Here is a 20,720-nt window from a genome sequence, read left to right as displayed (position 1 = left end):
CACTCTGGGACCTTTGTATGACTCAGAGTTATAAAGATACTATTCCAACGGGTAATGTTGAAGGTATTTGTCAATTTCAAGTTGATAATGGAACGTTTCTTCTAAGTACAGTTTCATTTTCTTTCACTCATGGGAACTTGAGAGGCATCAATGATATAATTTAAGACAAAAACCGTTGACCACCCTCTGCTGTCCACAAATTGTTGATCGATATCTCACGTGAGTGGTCTCTCCGAGTAAATCGTACGAGCCTCAACCAATTATTTTTCGTGTGATGCATTTTGTAATAACGTCATAAGTCGTTCAAAATTTTGAAAATTTATCACGTCGTGAGTTCTTAGATAATCCAAAAAGTTTAAGAATCTGAAAAAATTCCGATACTGTGTTAACATCAATGAAGAGTATAAATAAATTCTACTCAATAGCAATCAATTTGTCCGTATAATCAAACGGATTTTCACTTTTTTCATGCGCGACTTTGTCTGGAATAACAAAAAGAATCTTCGGTGAGTGGAAGAAACTTATTTCAATTTCACATCGTCTATGAACTATTACCCATGAACCTTTATATCTACCTACACGAAAATATAAATCTACTACGATTTAAAGGAACATGTCATCTTCAACGTACCCTAACTTTAGATACATATTTATGAAAAGAAAAATAATGTGCTGGCATAATCACACATTACTCTTTCTGACTCCCTCACGTGCATGTCTGTGGCACCAGAATTGAAATGAAAAGTATCTCGATGCATGCGAAAGAGGGAGGACGAGATAGGGTGAGACGAAAAAAGATATAGCTATAGCGATAAAGTAAAAAAAGAGAGTAAGCGAGAAGCTCTCAATATCATTTGCAACAAAGTACTCTCTCTCTCTCTCTCTTTCTCTCTCTCACTGCGCGTCGATAATACGTAGGTGAACGACAGGGGGTGGCTGAATTTTAACGAGCCATGATGAAACGCCCGACGGCTAAAATCTCGTTAAAACTTACACACTCGACGGCACTGACACCATATCCCGCACCTCCGATATATACGTGCACGAGCGGATCGTTAACGTTTCTTCCTTTACCTTGAATGAGCATACATAAGCTTTCTATCTTCGCGCTTGTTCGAGCTACTTTATCTGCGCGCGTGTATACACTCAGCGCAGGTTCATGTATTGATAAAACGCCGTGCCGACAAATTTCTCCATAGCCGGCGAATAATTATATACTTTTTCAAGTAGTACGAACTGTTTCAGTGGCTTGCTTTTCTTATTATTCATTGTACAAATTTTCAGAACTATAATATTCAAGTTGTTTTTTTTTATTTGATTCAATTGCTAATTAAGACGAATGTATGATTTTTGAAAAAAAATACATTCTTACTAAAAAAAGTCTCATTGAAAATGGTACAATTGATATAGATACTTGTAATATTGTCTGACTTTTGGAATGAAAAAACTGCTGCCAAAACATTGGCAAAAGCTTCCTCTTGAAAATTTCATTATTTTGAAATCACATAAATCTAACTCTTATAATTCGAGTTATAGCATAATTCGAAATGATCAATTGGTTTCAACCAAGTCCAACATAAAACTATGTTCAAAAAAGTCACATGATTCGAAACAAATATTACGTGTATCGAGTTTTTTTTTCAAAATCTCAAGGATATATACCGTTGACAGAAATTTGATCTAGTTCATTTGTATTTGTAAACGAAATTTTATCTACGAGCTTTACTAACAAAGTCCCCATCGAGTCTATCACATGGCTATCTTAGAGAAAAAGAAAAGTCTGATATTGAATAAAAAGAAACATTTGAAAGTTCAGCGTGTTGACTCGCGAGTGCAGTGCGTACGTACAAGCCGGCAGAGCTTCTTAATGCGGAAACGAAGCTTAATTTCTTTGCATGCATACACAGCCACCTCGAGTTCGTTGTCGCGTTTTTGCCTCGTTTGACTCGTTGCGTGCGGGAACTTGTCATGTGTACGAGAGGGGCAGACGTCACTGTAAAGCCCACGCGCGGATCCGCGCACGCAGCCGCACACAAACGAAGAATAAACTTTGATTTTGCACGAACAGAAAAAACGCGCTCACTCGTCACAACGACCTTTGTGGAGGCACAGTTTACAAAGTGCAGTGTGCGGATGCAACGTGAGCTAAAGTCGAGCGAGAATACAAAAATTGTATTCAACCCTCATGGATAAGCTCGGGCTTCGGTGCAGCCGCTAAGATGCTGCTGCTTCATCCTTTTTGTACGTGTGCACGATGCATAATATTTTATGGTATACGGTATGTATACAGTATCACTTGATTAAAAGTTTGATGCTTGGGGAAGTCTCACTTGCATCACGCTCGACGCGCACCACTACTCCCGGCAGCAGCAGCAGCGGCACAAGACTATGAGAGGATCATCGTTGAATACTTCATCCGGAAGTTGAACTTAACGAGTACATAACGACGATTTCATCATTATCATACGATTGCTCAACGGAAAGCAATTCGAGATAGTAAAACAATAATGGAAATCGATTAAAAATGCATCGCTTCGCAATCGATATCTCATATTTCTCGACTTTTTTTTGTTGCAGAATTTGCGCGCACGCAGCCCGCTCGAAAGCGTCATTAGAATAATGTGAATAATGCGCTGGCGCAGTTGGGAAAATAGATGAATGCGTCTGTCTGCGCGCGAAACCAGGCTAAACTTTTTCACTTATACATCTCATCCGGTTTATCCAACGTCGCCTGCGCGCGTAAATGCATAAACGCGGCAAAGCTGTTACGTATAAATGTATGCGTTGTCGCAGTCCGCGTGTACGCGTATACACTAGCTACGTAGAGAGCTCGGCGCTCGAGTCTGAAGAGCCAAGGGCTGTATGTACGGAGGCTCTCTCTGATTTGAAAGTCGAGTTTTCAATCTCGAACCCGAGCTCTCTATGCGAGTCGGCAAGGCTCCGCTTATTTTTGCATTTTTTGCGTGACGCCTGCGGTGGCGATAACCCCTTGCGAGTCGTCGTCGTCGTCTGCACGATGGACCAGCAGCTCGGCGTTTAGGCCATTCGGAATTTATGAATGAAAAAAAGGGCTCGTTGTGTATGCGCTACTGTAGCTTCTGGAGCGCGCGCGCGTGCGACGTTTTCTAGCAATGAGACTCTGGCTTGGAAAAAAAAGCTTGCCAGCCGAAAAAATCGTTGCCGCTGCTTCTACTCTTTTGTTGTTCGTGTCCCGAATTACTCGCAAGTCGAGCGCCTCGTTGCTACTGCTGCTACTGCTGCTGCTGTTACTGCTTACTTGCGCGCTTGCCCCTCTATGTGCAAAAGATCAATACGAGATGAGGGAGTATATGTACTAGTAAAAGTGAGAGAGAAAGAGAGAAAGAGAGACTGGCCCCAGCTAGCTGGACGATTAAAACTTCCAGCTGCACACGATCGATAAGTATAGTAAAAAAAAACTCAAACGTAATTGTGTGCAAGTTTTATATAAAAAAAGGCATCAAAGAGCGCTGCAACGATTTTTTTCAATAGCATAAGTAGTATTATAGGGATTGGAATTCACAACTAATATTTATTTTGTATCGTTTCAAATTAAATGTCACTTTACTCGCATTATTTTACCGAAAATTTACTCTCAGTCTAATGTAATTCGGCATTGCTTCTTGATACTTAGCAACCCTTTTTCCAACGCGGTACCACTGCAAATCTATCATTTAGAAAGATTACTCCAAACGCAACTGTGAGAGAATCATATGCATGAATAAAAAACTCGCAAGCTCCATGTGCATTTGAGAAGAGAAACAGTAAAAGACACGTTGCCTCTACAGGGTGGAATGACTTCCGCTGGCGCACTTTTTTCCGTCGCTGCATCCCACAGCTTTTTGTGCAGATGAAAATATCGCGTTTTTATGTGCGTTGCGCTGCTGCGGCAGCTTGGCCAGAACAAGATGTAAGAGGATTTTTTATCGAGACTGTTTACGTTTCTTCGAGTACATTTATTCGACTCAAAGCGTATTAAGCGACGATTCGTTGTAATACATTTTTTTCATTGCTGCCAGATTGCTTATTGTTGGATTGAACATGATTTTCACGTCAATTTCTCATTCGCCATCTCTAAATTTCAAGAAATAATTTTATGATAACTTTTAGATTCAATTATTTCAATCGCGGATCATAATTAATCTTCGTTGCAGTGGTCGTGAAAATAGCATCTTGTGTACTCAAAATTAACAGCAGCCGTTCGAGGGCTGCTTTAGATAAGGGCGTCGAAAGGAAAACGGCTTCAAAGGAAAAGTGAAAAATTACTCGAGAGCAATGTACAGTTGTAGAGAGTTGGAAGGAGGAGGAGGAGGAGGAGGAGAAGGTGGTGGTGGCGTAACAGAGGCTGAAAGAGGCTAAAATAGGCAAGCGAAACGTATGTAGGTCGCATTGTCAGTGCCACGACCTGACTTCGCTGAGCTCTGGGGTCGCGACCGAAGCTCGAATGCCGCATGTGTGGCACTGCAACAGCTCGGAGCAGTCATCAGCCCTCCTTTCCTCCGTTGTATCTCTTTATCTGCATCGCAAGCGCAACGCATTCCAATACACGTAGTAATTCGCAGCATGTGCTAGTTTATCAGCGACGATCGATGGCGTATCGAATTATCAATAAACCTCGTGGCACGCGTCCATTTGTATCGCTGAAAAAATCATTTTAGCTTCAAATACATATATTTTTCAATTTCACAACGTAGAAATATATGTCGTCGTCCTATCAACGGAGTGAAAAAGAGCGAGAAATACAACGTGGACCGCTTTTGTTTGTGACCTTTTTCCTGATGACAATGTTACACTCGTATCTCTCCGCTCTTCTCTCTCTCTTTTTAAAAAATTCGTACATGCTCATCTTCTCCGGCTTTTCTGATTCCACTGCTTGAGCTTTCATTCACACATACTGACTTGACGTCGAAGCAGAACGGCACACAGATGTTTTTATTTTTTTGCAATTGTTGCTCGAGAATAAAGAAAAAAAAGTATTTTGGATTTAAATTTATATACGCATTGCCTTGTTTTCATTTCACTGACGAAGTATTGTTCGCTAACGATTATTCGATAGAGAATTGCATTGAGTTTTATCAGGTGGATCGATGCGCGAATGCAGCTGTTCGTTGAATAGTTCGAATTAAACCATATGACTTCAAGCACTGAATCAGGTCATCAATGATTTCACCATTTCACGAAAAAACCTACACTTGATAACTTGCATTCAGCAGTAATACATGTTTCACACGAAACATTTTCACATGAAATGCCCACAGAAAAAATATTTCCAGATTTTTTAAAATTGAAGTTGGTATATGTAATTTCAAAATTGGACTTCAGCCAGCACGCCAGGAGGAGAAGAAAGCTACACCCATCACTAACCGTAGACCATAATTAATAGTTCCCGAAAAAAGTATTTCTCACTCCTACTGTTGATTCTGTTATTTCAGTTGGCGCATCTAGTAATATATCCCAACTTTCGTTACCTCTTAATCTTTAGAAAACAATGGTTATCGTACAATATGTGGGTATACTTTTTTTCTTCGTATTATTTACCACCGTGGTGAAATAAAATTCTTCTTTTTGCTATTCTTAGTTATACACATTTTATACTATAATGATAATATTGCATTAAACATAGTTTATTTTTTAATTGTTGAATTCTAAAACAAAGTCTTGGCGCTACTCTGCAAAAATATATTTTAATTAAATTGATTTCACACTTAATTCGAACTATAATATGTGGTTATAGAAAAAAAGTAATGATTTTTTATCGATTTATTGATTCAATAATGTATATAATGTACAAATAGTATTGCAGACATCTACATTTTCCACTGCAGTAAAAGACGTTTATAACATTTCAATTGGTGCGTCTATTACTACAGATTTAAGAAATTGTATTTTACAAAATATCACTATACTTATTATATTAATAGCTGTTATTTTTAAGTATGCATGTATAATATGAGTTTTATTCATTTAGAATTTATAAATATATTTCATCGCGAACCCACTACTTATGGACTAAGCAACATAAGATAAAATAGCATATCGTTACGGAATATTATCTACGAACTCATGGGTAGGAATCTACTGTGCCGATATCATGATCCTTAAATTTGCCTTGAAAAAGATATTCGAAAGTAATTTCTTAAATGGAACGCCAAAAGTAGAAACGACTTACTAAAATTGTACCAAAATTTTTAAAATATGTCTAAAATAATAAAAATTAACATTATATTCTTGAGAAAAATTAACACAATTCAGAAAATTAACTTTCTTAATTATATTTACGTTGTGATATATAGTAAATAATTATTTAGTATTTTCAGAATAATAGAGATTTCATGAACCCAATATAAAATTGTAAATTATTAGCACTGAAAAGTCAGGCATTTCATGTAACAAGTATTTAATAGTTTTTTGTTTTAATTTGCTTTATTAAAATCGATAAATATTTTGCATCCTTACACTACTATGTACATGAACATGAACATAAAAAGAGGTAACAAAATATACAATAACTTAGTTGAGTATTTATGTTAATTATCGATCAAACCTATTATTTAAAAATCAGATATCACATTTGTGTACAGTTTTAAGCTTATTATAAAAAGGACTAGCTTACAATATACAATGCTATTTATCTGTGCAAAATTACATTCATGTTACAAAGATTGTGTTTTTAAATATTCAAGATTTCACATTTTTTTCGACGATTTTTAGAAATATTATGATTAAAGTCATTGGCACTCAAGTTATTCAAGTTGCATTTGAGGAGAGTGGTACTTGAATAAATGTATATCAAAGTAGTTTAAAGATATTTGCGACAACTGAATAATGTTTAGTACGTCATGAAATTCAGCGCGACTATCTTTATCACTAAATTATAAAAATGCGAATCCCAGCGCATTCTGAAGCAAGTAGTACTGACTACTTTGAATAGATAGAATGTATTTTATGGTACTTTTTAAAATAAATACGCGTACTTAAGAAACCTAAATACATAAATTTTCTAAATGCGCTTAGATGTGCTAAGATGTGCTTAGAAATTTATTTCAATATTGTTTCAATTACTATTACCTTCTAAACAATTGCAACGTTTAGAAAAAATGTCTTTGATTAAACTTTTACTAAAATCAAGGATTATTCACATTGCGAATGACTTTTTACAAAGTTACTCACATAAAATTTAATTTCAATTAACAGAAGATACAACTTTAGTATACATGAGTATTTACAAACGTTTCTTCGTAATGCAAAAAAATTGAAAGAAAATAGATAAAAAAAATTATCAACCACTAACGAGTACAATGAATTAACTTAATAACGAAGACACGAAGAAATTTTTTTCGTATTTTCGTTATAGTCGTTTATTCGATCAAAATAAGCTCGTTCGTACTTCGAAAATCCATGTATAAATATATTTTCTTTATACAAGATTTCTGCTAACAGCTTTTTGCCAAGAAAACGTAGTGGCCATCACGAATGTCAATAAGAATGAGTTACTACTGACGATTATATCGATGAGAAGCGTAGTGGCCTCTGCCTCGCCGTAAGAACCATCATCTTCGCGGACAGTTAGACGCTGCAGGAAATAAGTAGCAATGTAAAGATTTGAACCTGTAATACCAAAAGCAAAATATTTATTAAACAGATGTTATGAATATTTAAAATATGCATAAAAGTTAAAGTAATACGCGTTCTTCCAGCTACTTGACGTCAGAAGTTTACGATAAAAGAAGGGGTACAATTTTGAAATTTTAATTCGATACAACATTAAATTTACATTCAACTTTTGCATAAATAACCATCGGAAAGTTTTCTAGTCGTGCGCTGGAATCCAAACTCATCGTTATTGCTCCTCGTATAGCATATTTCTTGTTTTATTTTGAATTTTCACTTTAGGCGTTAATTCGCGTTATGTAGAGATGAAATCAACAAGAAACGAGGGAAAAATACTGATATACCATGTGATTTCTAAATTACCAAGGTTTTCCAAGTTACACCATGCATATAAATCAAAGATGCGATTGTATTTTCAGTACGAAAAGATATTATCACAAGTGCAATTATCATAAAAACTGAGCCTTTTTGAAGTTTTTCATATCAATTAGTATGAGGATGATTAAAAATGTTGCGAGACAACGTGATTTAAGCTGAGTAATGTCATATTTCTTTAATTCACGTCAAGAGATATATAATAATAAATAATTTTTTTCAATGGCATCATAGCTCACGGTATTTTACTACATAAGTAGAAATAGTAAACAGGGTTCAACGATATTTCTTACCTGCTTGGATCTTTTTTCTTATCAAAACCATCTATTTTTACTACATTCCATTCATCTTTAGGACCTTTGGCATAACTGAATGATACCTGCAATGATTAATTTAAAAAATCAGTTTTAATTCGAAAAAAGTACAAATTAATTCCACTTTATGATTAACAGAGTTGTGTTTTCCAAGTTAAATTTTTTCATTTATTGTAATGAGAAAGTACAGATATTTTGAGTACACGTTCAATTTGAACTTTCATAAAGTTAGTTGAAGTTTTAAATAAAAATGAAAAAATTTTACGCTCATTAATTTTGTTCAATTTTTATTTTGATGAGATGCAGTTTGAGTAAAAACATGAAAAACGAATGAACGTTGATAACTAACCTGATTATGCAGCGTATCTTTGTTAAGGAACTTGAGTATTTCCAAGTGCGAATGAAACTGCTCTACTACGGTGAGTTGTTTCTTCAACAAATGTTCAATTATATAACCCATTGTTACGTCATCTGGCAGTCTTATCCTATCGCCTACTGTAATGAATTTGCCACCTCTGAAACAAAATAAGAAAAATGAATATTATATTGCAATGCCAACACTTTGAAACATCTGTATAGTATATACGGTAGACTATATATACGTAGGGTCTAAAAGCAAAATGAAAAAGTGAGAAAATTACGAATGTAATATGAAAGAAGAAAATAAGTAAAGTCAGAGAGAATTGGGAATTAAAATGAAAATCGAAAAGGAGGTTGAAAAAATAAATGCGTATATTCCGCGACGAAACGAACGAAGGGGATATTCGCTTCCACATCTCTTGGGTCAAGTCCTTTACGCCGCACCATGAAATTTAATTATTCGGCTGGCTTTAATTCGGCAACATTCCGGTTTGTCCCTTACTGCCGCTGCTGTATGGAGATTAGAGAAATAGCGAGTGAAAGATGCATTTACATACATCCCGCGGACGGCGGTCGCACCTGCCGCGATCCATTATACGAAAGCGGCTTATTACACTCGCACATATCCGACAAATCAAACATTACCCAGCAGCAGCGCGATTCTCTCATAATCACTAATGGATCAGATTGCTCGTTCGCAGCGTCCGAACTGGCCGGACTTTTTGCTGATTCGACAGAGAAGGGCCAATAATACACTCAACTTGATCTCGAAATTCACTAAAGCAGACCGCTTTTTGTCACGCGAGAGCAGGCAGCATCTTATCCCGGGCTTAAATTTGTACCCGTAATTAAATTCTACGCCCGTATACGATGACGAAACCGACCGCCATAACAACTTTTGCATTTTAATGATATTGCAAAGACAAAAATAGCACATTGTGACATGCACCATGTGTATACTTATATGAAAAATCGAAGATGCAATATAAATTATTAAAATGTAATATTAGTACCATACGAGTTGACAGTAGGTAGTTATTTTAGTTCATCTTCGACTGCAATGAATCAAGTATTACCGTACAATTTACAGGATAATTCAAGGATAATTTAACATTCAACATTAGAAATAAGTAACAGATATGAAATTTCATATTTAATTCCTGCAAGTCAGGTTTGAATACGATAATCAGCTTCTAAAAGTCACAAAATAGTTTTTTGCCACGAGATATACATAACTTTGACCAATCGAGCGAGTCATTTGGCTTGTCCCTTTTTACCTGTACAAATGCACACAGCGCTGAGAGAGGGATACGTGGGACTTGACTTTCGCACGGTCTATAGAGCATAGGTATAGCTTCGGAAAAACGTCATCGTCGCCGATGTCGAATTTAAAGTACTGGAAGAGTGCGCAGACGATCGAGACGGAGAACGAAAAAGTCAAAGGACTGTCTCTCTAAAAACTTACGATCATTGTTGAATGCGAAAGGGAGAGTCACAGCAGCAACAACAGCAGCACCTCTCAGAATTTCCATGGGCTGCCAATTAGGGTACTGCCAAAGATATACGAGTCCAGCAAGTTCATATACGTATATATTTGAACACACACACACACACACACACACACACACACGTACGCACGCGCTAACTCACACGCACAAGTATATATGTGTAAACGCATATGAAGGTTCCTAAAAGAAAAAGAGAGAGAGAAAGAGAGAGAGATAGCCGGCACCGCTGCTGTGACGCGAGAGCGCGCTTTAATTAACATTTTTCGTTTCGATTTGTCCGTTCGCTCTTTTCTCTCTCCTCGCGCGCGCGCGCGATTCTCCTCCCTTCGTTTGGAGTTTCTCATTAGTGAATACCATGGACCTATAGGTATGTTGTACAGGTGTCTTTGACCATTTCTTCGCTTGGCCGTGCATGTGTGCGAGGATATATACACATGAGCACGCGCGCGAGCATTTGTATTATTTTTCGAAGAGATGCCGAGTGATTTGGCAGAAGAGAGAGAGGGAGAGGGATGGAAAGAGAGAAGCCGAGAGAGTAGCGCGACCTTTTTAATTGGACAGATTAGAGGAGAGGCTCTCCATTTCGTTTCCTCTTTTCATCGGCCTTTGAAAAGTCGCGCTCGCGTTTTATATCTTTGTCGCCGCTTCCTCACTTCTCTTTGCCGCGCTTCGTCCCACCCTGTCTCCTTATTTTTTGCAAGTCCCTTTTTTTTCGACGCATACGTACACGCACACAGACGGGCGACACACATACACGCGCGCACACACGGCGACGATACATTAACGAACGCGAATATGGGTTTTGCTGCGAGAGTCGCTGGGAGTGCGTGAGAGTGTGCGAAGGCCCTTTTCGGTGAATATACGCGCGGCGCGTGAGTGTACACGAGCGAGCGCGCGCGAAAAATATCGACTTCGTTAAAATACCATACGCAACGATATCGAAATTTCGAGGTTAAACGGCTTCGTCTTCGTCGTCGTCGTCGTCGTCGTCGTCGTCGTCGTCGTCGTCGTCGTCGTCGCCATCGAGCAATGTTCGCCACGGCACATATATACCCCGAGTGCGTGTAGCACTCGCATGTTGAAAGACACGAAGGCTCCGCGCGAAAGAGCAAAATTTTTGTCGCGCTCCACCGTATAACTCCTTTTATCGTTATTTTCTACCTTTATTCGAGCGTTCGCATGCTCGTTACTTTTTATTCTTGAATCCTGCGCACCACTGATACTGTATATCATCTTTCCCCCTCCGTGCATACTTTATGCGATTCGGCTCTAATTAAATACCTATTTTTATGCGCGTTAACTTGCGCTCGAGCGCAATTTTTACGAGCCAATATGTTTTGCTTTATCTGCAACCTTCTTGTGAAAATATCAAGTATATTGAATATCTCTGTGTGATCGTTGTGGATTTTGGGAAGATTCGGCTACTGCTCAGCGAAAAACCAAGAATCAACCGCCCTGCGAGCGAGCGAGCAAAAGCGTTTAATTAGCTCGAAAGAGCCATCCGGCAATCAAACCGCGCCCGTTGATTCGAACGAGTCCATTGGCGACTTGAACTCGCAGCTCGCAATCCAGTAACGATCTCATTAACGCTTATATTGAAACTGTCAGCGAGGTTCCAATGTTATGCAAGAGGTATAAAAACAAGGATGCATCAGGACCTAGAGAGCCCTGTAATTGCTTCTCTGAAGGATCAGTGAACATTTTTATGAACGAAACTTTGACTTGAAAAAAACATTCGACCGCTTATAGAGTATATAATATTAATTCGTTATTTTTAAGTATATGACCACAACTAAAAAACGCGTGGAATCCACAGTAGTCAAAGTTTCACGCAACGCCGGATTTAAATGTTTTTTAATACGTTTCATAAATAATTTAATTTATAACAGACTGTCCGGAGCAGAAAAAGGAAAAACAGAGAGAGAGAGAGAGACCAGCTACTTGATTTGGCACTTAAGCTTTCATGGAGATATTTTAATTATACGCAAGATCAGAATAGATACGAGATTTGAGATATATGATGCAAAAACTTGTCGGCTCGAGGCAAGACTGGTTCATTTGAATATCATCGACAGGCTGCAATTAATTTTCGGCTATCTTATCGTCACAGTTGATTAAAAGAGCATTTCAACAACCATCCGAAAAACATATTTGTTTGCAAAATTTTTACACAAAATTCTTAATAGAGACTAAGGAATAACATAGACCTTTTAAAATACACCAAGAGAGCAAAAAAAAAGATCGGAAGATTAAAGTAGCAAGCAGAAACTGCAAAAGAAGCATCGATAACCTTGAAGGAATATTAAAACTTCTTTGCAAATGACAGAATATTTTACCAATACATCAGTCTTATCTTGTATTCCAATTATACAATTTCGAACGTGCAAAGATGATATGAATTTTAAAACTGAATGAGATAAATAGTAAAAAAATCAAATTCTGATTGGCAAAAATACGTGAAGATAGATACGAGAGTGGACATCAATTATTCTGCCCACTGTTGTTTTAAAAAGTCTAGCATCTTGTGCTGTGAGCGCACGAAGCATACGCCTACTCGATCACATTATCAGGAATTTGAAAACTCGTGTTCATTAAATCACATGTTATCTACCCAATTCAACGTCCTACCACAACTCGTTTATTTCAAAGACAAAATAGAACCATCACTTTTTTAAGAGTAGAGATGTATTTCGTAAAATTACCGATGCGAAATCGTCCTTGTCTTACTACTAAAATACTACCTGATGCTCCACTGTGGCTGATCAGACCACTGACTCAACATTCAAAAGATCACTCGAAATATTCAAGACAACTTAGCTTGCGTTATATCTGCTAATTCAATAAATGTTGGATCGAATGAGATGAGAACGTCGATTTTATCAAGAATATAATGCAGCTTCATTTTCTGAACACCAGGGAAGAAAATAAATAAAAAAGGCAACACGTTATCATCTTCGAATCGTTTACCCGATCATTTCTGCTGTTACTGCAGATGGCAGTCCTGCATTCATTTTTTAAATGAAGCTTGAAGAAACGAATTATTTTTTAGTTCCGCTACACTTGAGTATGAATTCCAAGAAGCTCGACTGTCGGCACTCTTTAAGTTGATAGTGTTTTTTAATTATTTTTCTCTATTTTTATTCATGACCTTGAGTAACATTTGTTCATTTTTTATTTCGAAGGGTTTTATTTTTAAATATCAAAATTTTATGCACAATATTTAATTTAAACAAATGTATGACTTGAAATTGCTCTGAGTTTTATTTAGACGAATGAAGTCCAAAAAGTATCTTCATCCATTGCATGATCAGCAAAAATTAATCGAAGAAATCCAGTGAGGTATAATAACCCGAGTTATCAATGCTTCCAAATGTTGCATGACGTTGCGACTACTTTTCAGGACAATTAAAAGGCAATTCTCGATTACAGGCTGTTTTGGTACATGCATCGAATTCTATACAGACTGCAGAGGTTGCGCATAGCAAGTTGCAAACTTTGAATGAAAATAAATGTTCATGACATGTAAGTATCCAACAGTTCAGAGAAACGTGCATGCATTTCATTTGATTCGGTAAGGGGTGCGCTACTGCTTGGGTGATCAAACCATTCGAGTTCGGACAAAAATACCAATAGAGTACTCCAGGAGTATTAACATAGAATCTTACGAGTTAATTAAGACCTATTAGTTGAAGGTCCCCCTTTTATGTTACTGCAGCAACTAAAAGTTAATATAAGTTAAAGCTTTGTAAACCCAATGAAAAATTACGATTTTCAAAAGGTATTACTCGTTTTCTTAACCATATATTTGAATAAAAGCAAAGTAGGGGAGTTCTGAAATAATCTCTGAAAATATCAAATATAACTGCGATTCTTTTGTTAGCCAGGACTTGCATTATACGGAGCATATATATGTATGGAAGTCGTACGAACTACCTTAGCATATATATACAGAGTGTAAGCGTGCAGTGGCTCGTGAAACAAGAGCAATATCATATAGTATACGTGTGTGCGTGTGATTGTGCGAGCGCGTCCGTATGTGTTATATTAAATATAAGTCGAAGAAAGGACGAAGAGGCTCGAGGAGTGCAAAAGATACAAAACCTCGGCGCGGCAGCGCACACACACACGCACACAGTTGCGGGAGTCGTCGAACGCGCCGCACGCGCGCAAAGTTGCGAGCGCAATTATAGCCGCAGTGCGCGGCGGGGCCCGGATGCATCGTTTCCTATGGGCCTCTCCGCGCGCACCACGCACACTCACGAACGCATGTATACACGCACACGTACGCGCGGTGTTTATACGCAATATATGCATAGATACGTGTACGCGAGGCGTAATAATTATTACGCTCCGCCGACTCGCGAGGGTATTTTCCTTTTTTCTCACGTTGCCCCGTGGCCCGTGATGAGCAGCAGCGCCTAGCGCATAAACACCAGAAGGATTGTTGCTGTGTACACACCGAGTCGAAGTCAAAGGAGGAGGAGGAGGAGGAGGAGGCGCAAAATCCGCGTGTATATATAGCAGGGTCACCGCCGAGATTCCGGAAGCCAAGCAAGCGCAACGAAAACATTCGTAGGACTTTTTTCGCTGCGACTTTTTGTTTCTCTCGATTCCCCCTTCTCCTGCTCCTGATCCTCCTGCTTCTTCTCTTCTCTTACTTTCTCATTTCTTCTTTTTATCCTCCGAACGCGCTTTTTTCTTCCTTGTTTTTTTTTCGGCCAATACTCCGCCACTTCTTTCTTTTACGGGACGAATTGGAATTTTAATGGGCGATAACTGGTGCGAATTCTCGGCCAATGCGCGTCGCTCATTTTGACCATTTTCAAACTTAATGGGATTAAATATATGTACCGCGAACAGAGCATTGATTTCGACAGAAAAAAAACACAATCTAACAGTACAAAAACATTGCGCCGCGGTGAGACATATTTCAATTTTGACGTATAAACAGACACTTGCAGGATAATACTCTCATGTAACTGTTTGAATGAAATGAAAAACCTGTCTATAATGATAAAAAAACACGTAAATATAGCTTGAATTTTAATAAGCAATGCGAGTTAAAGTTACCCCTTGCATTATTATGTCTCAATAAAGCAAAGGATCAGAACAACCAAATTAGAAAACTAGTGCCTTTCTTTCTATCGTGCGCTTCTTTTTCCCGACAAATACTTGAAATCTGTCCCTAACTCAATGTAAAACTCAATGTAAATCAACACATTATGTTATATACTTAAACATAAATGATCATTTTGAAGTTGGAATAAGCAGCAACTGACTGAGAAAAAATGAAGGAATTCTGACATATTATCGTCACTTCTTTTGTTTTACAATGGCATTCACGTTCAAAGTTTTTCTAGATGGCAAACATGCGATCTCTATATTTGATTTCATTAACGGAAGCGAGTAAACAAAAGTTTAAAATATTCAATGTTACAAAAATCATAAGCTTCCAAGATAATTTCATTCTTCTCACAACTTTCATTCGTACGAGTCGCAATTTTTTACTTGTCCAGGTAATGTAACTCGTGCATTCGCTGCACGTACAAATACTCATACAAGTACTTACTCATCTGCACGTCGATTTCGACTGCCGAAGATCTTTTTATACCGTACCTTTTTTTTGCTAAGGAACTAAATATCGACTTTATTATTGCTGTAAGCGCATCTCTTTCTCACATATCGCTGCAGACACTATACTGCACTGCAGCAGTATATGCCACCCCATATGTTACCGACTGGAAATTTTATTGGCATTACATACATATGTGAGAGAGTACGTACGGTATATATGCTGCTCTTATGCGCGCTTGCCTCGATGGCAATGTACGCCCGTCTTCATTACGAAAAAAATGAGTTTACATTTGTACATGAGCGACGCAAGAAAGCCGCACAGATCGCTTTTTCATACGGCGTTGCCCGTACGACCGCAGATTGGTTTTTTCTTACCGAGTTATTTTTCGTTTATCCAAGGCCATTACGCGCACCGTAACTTTTTCAAGCCAATAATTTCAATTTATATGCTGCACTTTTGACGTCAAACTATGAAAACGGATTAAGCGTTTTTCAATGCGCTTGCGTTTGAAAGTTCATCTTTCGATTGACGATTGTCATTGTTCGAATTGTCAAGCGATTATGATTCATTATAGCCGAACAAAAAATCGAACAAGACAAGAAGCACGAATATATGTACGAAAGTTACGTGCCAAAAGTCAATTGCTTTTTGTCTCGTGTACGCCACGATACGGACGGGTACACGGCGGCGAGGAGTTGAGAAAAAATCGATATCAAATGCAAGCTCATGTACGCGCGAGTTACTCCGGGCAACCACGTCATGTTCGCGTCCATCGATTTATCTCGCATGAAAATCCAATGGAATTTAATCAAGTCGTTCTCGTAATAATGATTTTTTGAATTTATTCGGCTCCTAATTGCTACGATCGGCTGTGCACGTACGGAATATCGTATCATATTTGGTATGATATTATTGACAGGTACACGCATGCAGCCATAATTACTCGCTTTTTTTTCAACTTCCGTATGAAGGATTAATTTAATTTCGGTACGTATCACTCGCTCAAACAATGTTAATTGCGCGTTTTTTTAGGCCTTCCTCGTTCGGTAGATTACACTTAATGTTCGCGGTGTACGTGAGTTCAAACCGTAAAGTTTCGCGATGTTTCGAATGAAATTAGCTTAATTCGATTACTCCGAACACTCGCATTCGCTCGCTCATAAATATAAAAACTTTCATAAAAATGAAGCATCCTCGATACAGCAATCGATGCATGATTTTAATCTCGGCTTTAATTTCAGAGTATGCGCGTACGTAATTAAAATATTTTACACGAAATTCGCGAACTACAAAATAATCAGTATTACCTTGCTTTAATCATATTATCATAAAATTACAGCTCGCTTTTATCGCGTTGTTATATATGGTGGTACAAATTACGAAAGCATCGGCTCGTATACGAAATATGTAAATTTATCCCGAAGTTTTATAAAAGCAAACTAATCAATGAAATTTTGCCTCATGATAATAATTAATTTTTCATTATAATCGTAGGCGAGCGGAATACCTAATCAGTGTAAAGGCTGCTCTTTGGAAGCGAGAAAGTAGTTGAGTTAATGAAGGTATAGGGAAGAGGAGCTTTCTGCAGCTCGGTGCATCGGTGATCGGCAAATAATGTACCTATGGAGTCAATATTTGCTCGGCAAACAAAACACAGACGAGTACATTTATAGAACACAACATTTGGATTGTACTTTTGTGTCGTGCAGTCGTCGCCCTTATGCACTTGAAGACTCTTTCCCATCGTGGGTTTCGGCAAAAAAAAAAAAAAAAAAAGTAAAAAAAGAGGAGAAATCGCGTTGGCAAATACGAGGTAAAAATCCCAGCGTCTGAAGGCGACGGCGAAGAAACAGCAGAAGAAGAGTTTGTCGCGTCGTCGTCGAACAAGACATTTCCAACGGAAGTCAAACAAGTACATACACGGAGTGAGAGAGAGAGAGAGAGGCAGGCGCGCACTGCATGCGGTAATAGAAGTATATACCAGAGTGTCGCGCGAAAGATCGAGAGTGTTTAAGGACATTGAAAAGGCACGCCAACGGCTTGCAGCTCTTTCCTCCGTTCGACTTGTTATTTTTCAGCTCTCAGGCAGCCAGAGAGTATGCATCTCGGGAGCTCACGCGTCTTTGACACGCACGTATGCACACATACGCGAACACGCGAGCCGAAGGAGAGACTAAAAGGCAGTAGCCGAAAGAACAGTCAAGTTCATCGTTTGCACAATGCTCGAGGATGTTTAATTTTTCTAGAGGCTCCGAGTGACGTATACGTCTCTCTCTCTCTTCGATCGACTTTCATGCGAACCTACGGTGCAACGATTAAATGACTAAGGACAGGCGAGATTGTTTGATTGTGTGACTTATAAACGCGCTGCCCACCAGCAGCTCATTTATGCGAATGACACATTTTTCGAGTCATCGTCACCATCGTCGACGTCGTCGTCGTCGTCGTCGTCGCAGAGTTTTTACCTTTTCATAATAATTGACACTTTTGCCGTGTCTGCCGAGACACACTCGAGCATTTTTCCAAATGAGCCGAAGCCATGCTCGAGTGACTTGGCACTTGTGCTGTTCACTTATAATGTCAGTAATTTACATTGAATTTTTCAACGAACGCTAATTTATCTCTGTCGTTTTATTTTTCCTCGCTCGTGGCGCGCGCGATATCTCGCGCTCGCATATCGGAATACCTTCAAAATTCAAATATTTTTCGAGAACACATGCGCACACGATCTTCCCGAAATATATAATAACAAGCTCGCAGCTCGCAAGGAAAAAAAATTGGTCTGCTTTTTATTCCAAGGGGAAAAATATCGTACGGTGGTAGCTCCCGTCTCAATTTAAGGACCAGAGGCGGCGAAAAATGTATATAATACGCGAGGAGCCTCGGAACCACCACGTGCGCGCGCGCGGCTCTTGTTATATTATACGTATCTCATGCAAACGACTATGACCGCAGCAAGACAATAGAGAGTAAAAAAGGAGTAAGTTGTGCGGCGGTGCCTGCGCACATAACGAAGTCTCGAGCCAGAAATAATACGCAGAATAGCTTTGCAATATGGAAGGTAAAAAAATGAAACGCCTAATATAATGTAGATCGGTACGTGGATAAATTTAGACGTAATATTAACCGAAATAATAAAATCGATTAAATTGTTGTAGCAAAAAATGACGGGGTGGAATACGAATGCAGACTCGAGCCTCGAGGGCGTGCAAAAGTCTGCTGCGAGAAGAAGTTGCCCTGCGGAGAGTGTGGAAAAGAAAATACATTATGCACAAGGAAACTAGCTGCAGATGCAGCACAGTCGCAAAATACCGAGCGAGACGCGACTCCCGCATAATGTGAACAGGCAAAAGACATGTAATAATAATAATAATAATCAGCGGGCGAGCGAGTGAGCCAGCGAGGGCCGACGAGCAACATTGCAAATAAGAAATAAGCCCTGTGTTGCAGTCATTGAAAGACAGTAGGAGGGCACGTGCATCTATACACATCAGACACGCACACACATACGTACACACACAGACACACAAGTGCATATGCATCTAGAGAGACACGGGCATCAGCAGCAGCCGCCGACCGACTTGACAGAGACAGACTGACGGACTGCGCGAAAAAGTCTCATGCATAAGTAGATGTGCGAAATGTAATAATAAAAGCGCGGCAGGCAGAAAGAGAGCAAGAGAGAACGAGAGAGAGAAAGAGGACAGATCTCTTGTGTTGGATGAATACCAAAACAGAAAAGAATGTAAAAAATGCAGTGCACACAGTGTGTATGCAGCTAGCACTACTGTACGCCTGAGAGTGTGTGACGCGAGAGAATAAGTTTGTATGTATACGTATGTGTTTGTACTCACCCAGCCACTGGTATCATTTTGAGAGCAAGCGCCCTGCTGATGCAGAAACCGGCGCCACCCGTGGCGAACCAGAATCGGACTTTTTGCTGCAACAAGACAAAACACAAAGCACAAAACATTAGATATTTTCGTTGATACACGTACACATATGAGTATGCTGTTTGTATATATAGATGCACATTGCATTAAATGTTTCGCTCCGGTACAGGTCTGCACCTTCTTCTTGAGAAATAGCGTGGGGCTCCATTTGGGACCACGTAAAACACATTTTAAAAATTTCACGTGCAACTCCCTCGCCTTTTTTTCTCCTTGCGCGATTCTAGAACCTAGGTTACGATACGATAGTTAACTAGAAAATTCGTGGACCTTACAAATCGTGCGTTTCGGTGCAGGATCATTCTTTGCTTATCTTGTAACTCTTTTTTATTTCACTTGGTCATTTCACGTGCGAGAAGGGCCTGAAAATTATGCGAGCGATTCTCGAAAAGTCGGCCGTCGCGGCTTCGGGCGCGCTCGATTAATTTTCGTAAATGGGTGTCAAGATTTTTTTTTCGCTCGTTCATGACTGGGCAACTGCTGCAGCGCACGGGCCCCGTTGCATGCATAATGCAACGATAAGAGATCGATTTGTGCGTGCGCACACGAGATCATGATGCGCTTACACAGGGACGAGCGTCACCTGTACAGCGCGTCTCGTGGTCGATCACAGTGCGCTCACGATGTACGCGGCCGGCCCCGACTCCTGCGCGCGCTCCGAGCGCAAGAATGATAAATGTATTTTCAGCTGCTCGTACGTACGTCGTTAACTATATACAAGCCAGGTAGTCTTCTCAACTCTATCGATTTTTTGCTACCATTTCTTCGAGGCAAGATATTGCCTTTGATGAGTTATACCAGCTTAATCGCCGATGAAAACAACATTTACGTTCCATCATTAATTCTCCAATCGTCTTGTCTGTTTTGTTCTGCCGAAGAGACAATGGAAAAAAATCATCGGGATAACGTACAGAAAAATTAATAATTGCGCGATACATTTTTGCTGGATTGTGCACCGCGAGCAAAGATGAGCTACGGGTATAAAGGGAATTCCAAAGGTCAGCGAAAC

General features: G+C 39.1%; 1 protein-coding gene across 1 annotated transcript in view; it reads right to left on the bottom strand.

Annotated features, from left to right (window-relative positions):
* Positions 1-6,419: 6,419 nt before the first annotated feature.
* Positions 6,420-20,720, bottom strand: part of LOC106653420 (fringe glycosyltransferase) — a gene marked incomplete at its 5' end in the record, with an annotated part of 38,510 nt that continues 24,209 nt past the window's right edge. The window contains 4 exons of the mRNA XM_023457972.1: positions 6,420-7,626; positions 8,298-8,383; positions 8,668-8,833; positions 19,616-19,701. Of these exons, the coding sequence (XP_023313740.1) occupies positions 7,569-7,626; positions 8,298-8,383; positions 8,668-8,833; positions 19,616-19,701 (396 nt within the window). The remainder of the gene's footprint in view (positions 7,627-8,297; positions 8,384-8,667; positions 8,834-19,615; positions 19,702-20,720) is intronic.

Source organism: Trichogramma pretiosum, unplaced genomic scaffold (genome assembly GCF_000599845.2).
Source record: "Trichogramma pretiosum strain Unisexual culture from Peru unplaced genomic scaffold, Tpre_2.0 scaffold93, whole genome shotgun sequence".
NCBI classification, from domain to species: Eukaryota; Metazoa; Arthropoda; class Insecta; order Hymenoptera; family Trichogrammatidae; genus Trichogramma; species Trichogramma pretiosum.
Note: the sequence above shows the minus strand (reverse complement) of the source record. Positions and strands in the feature narration are given on the sequence as shown.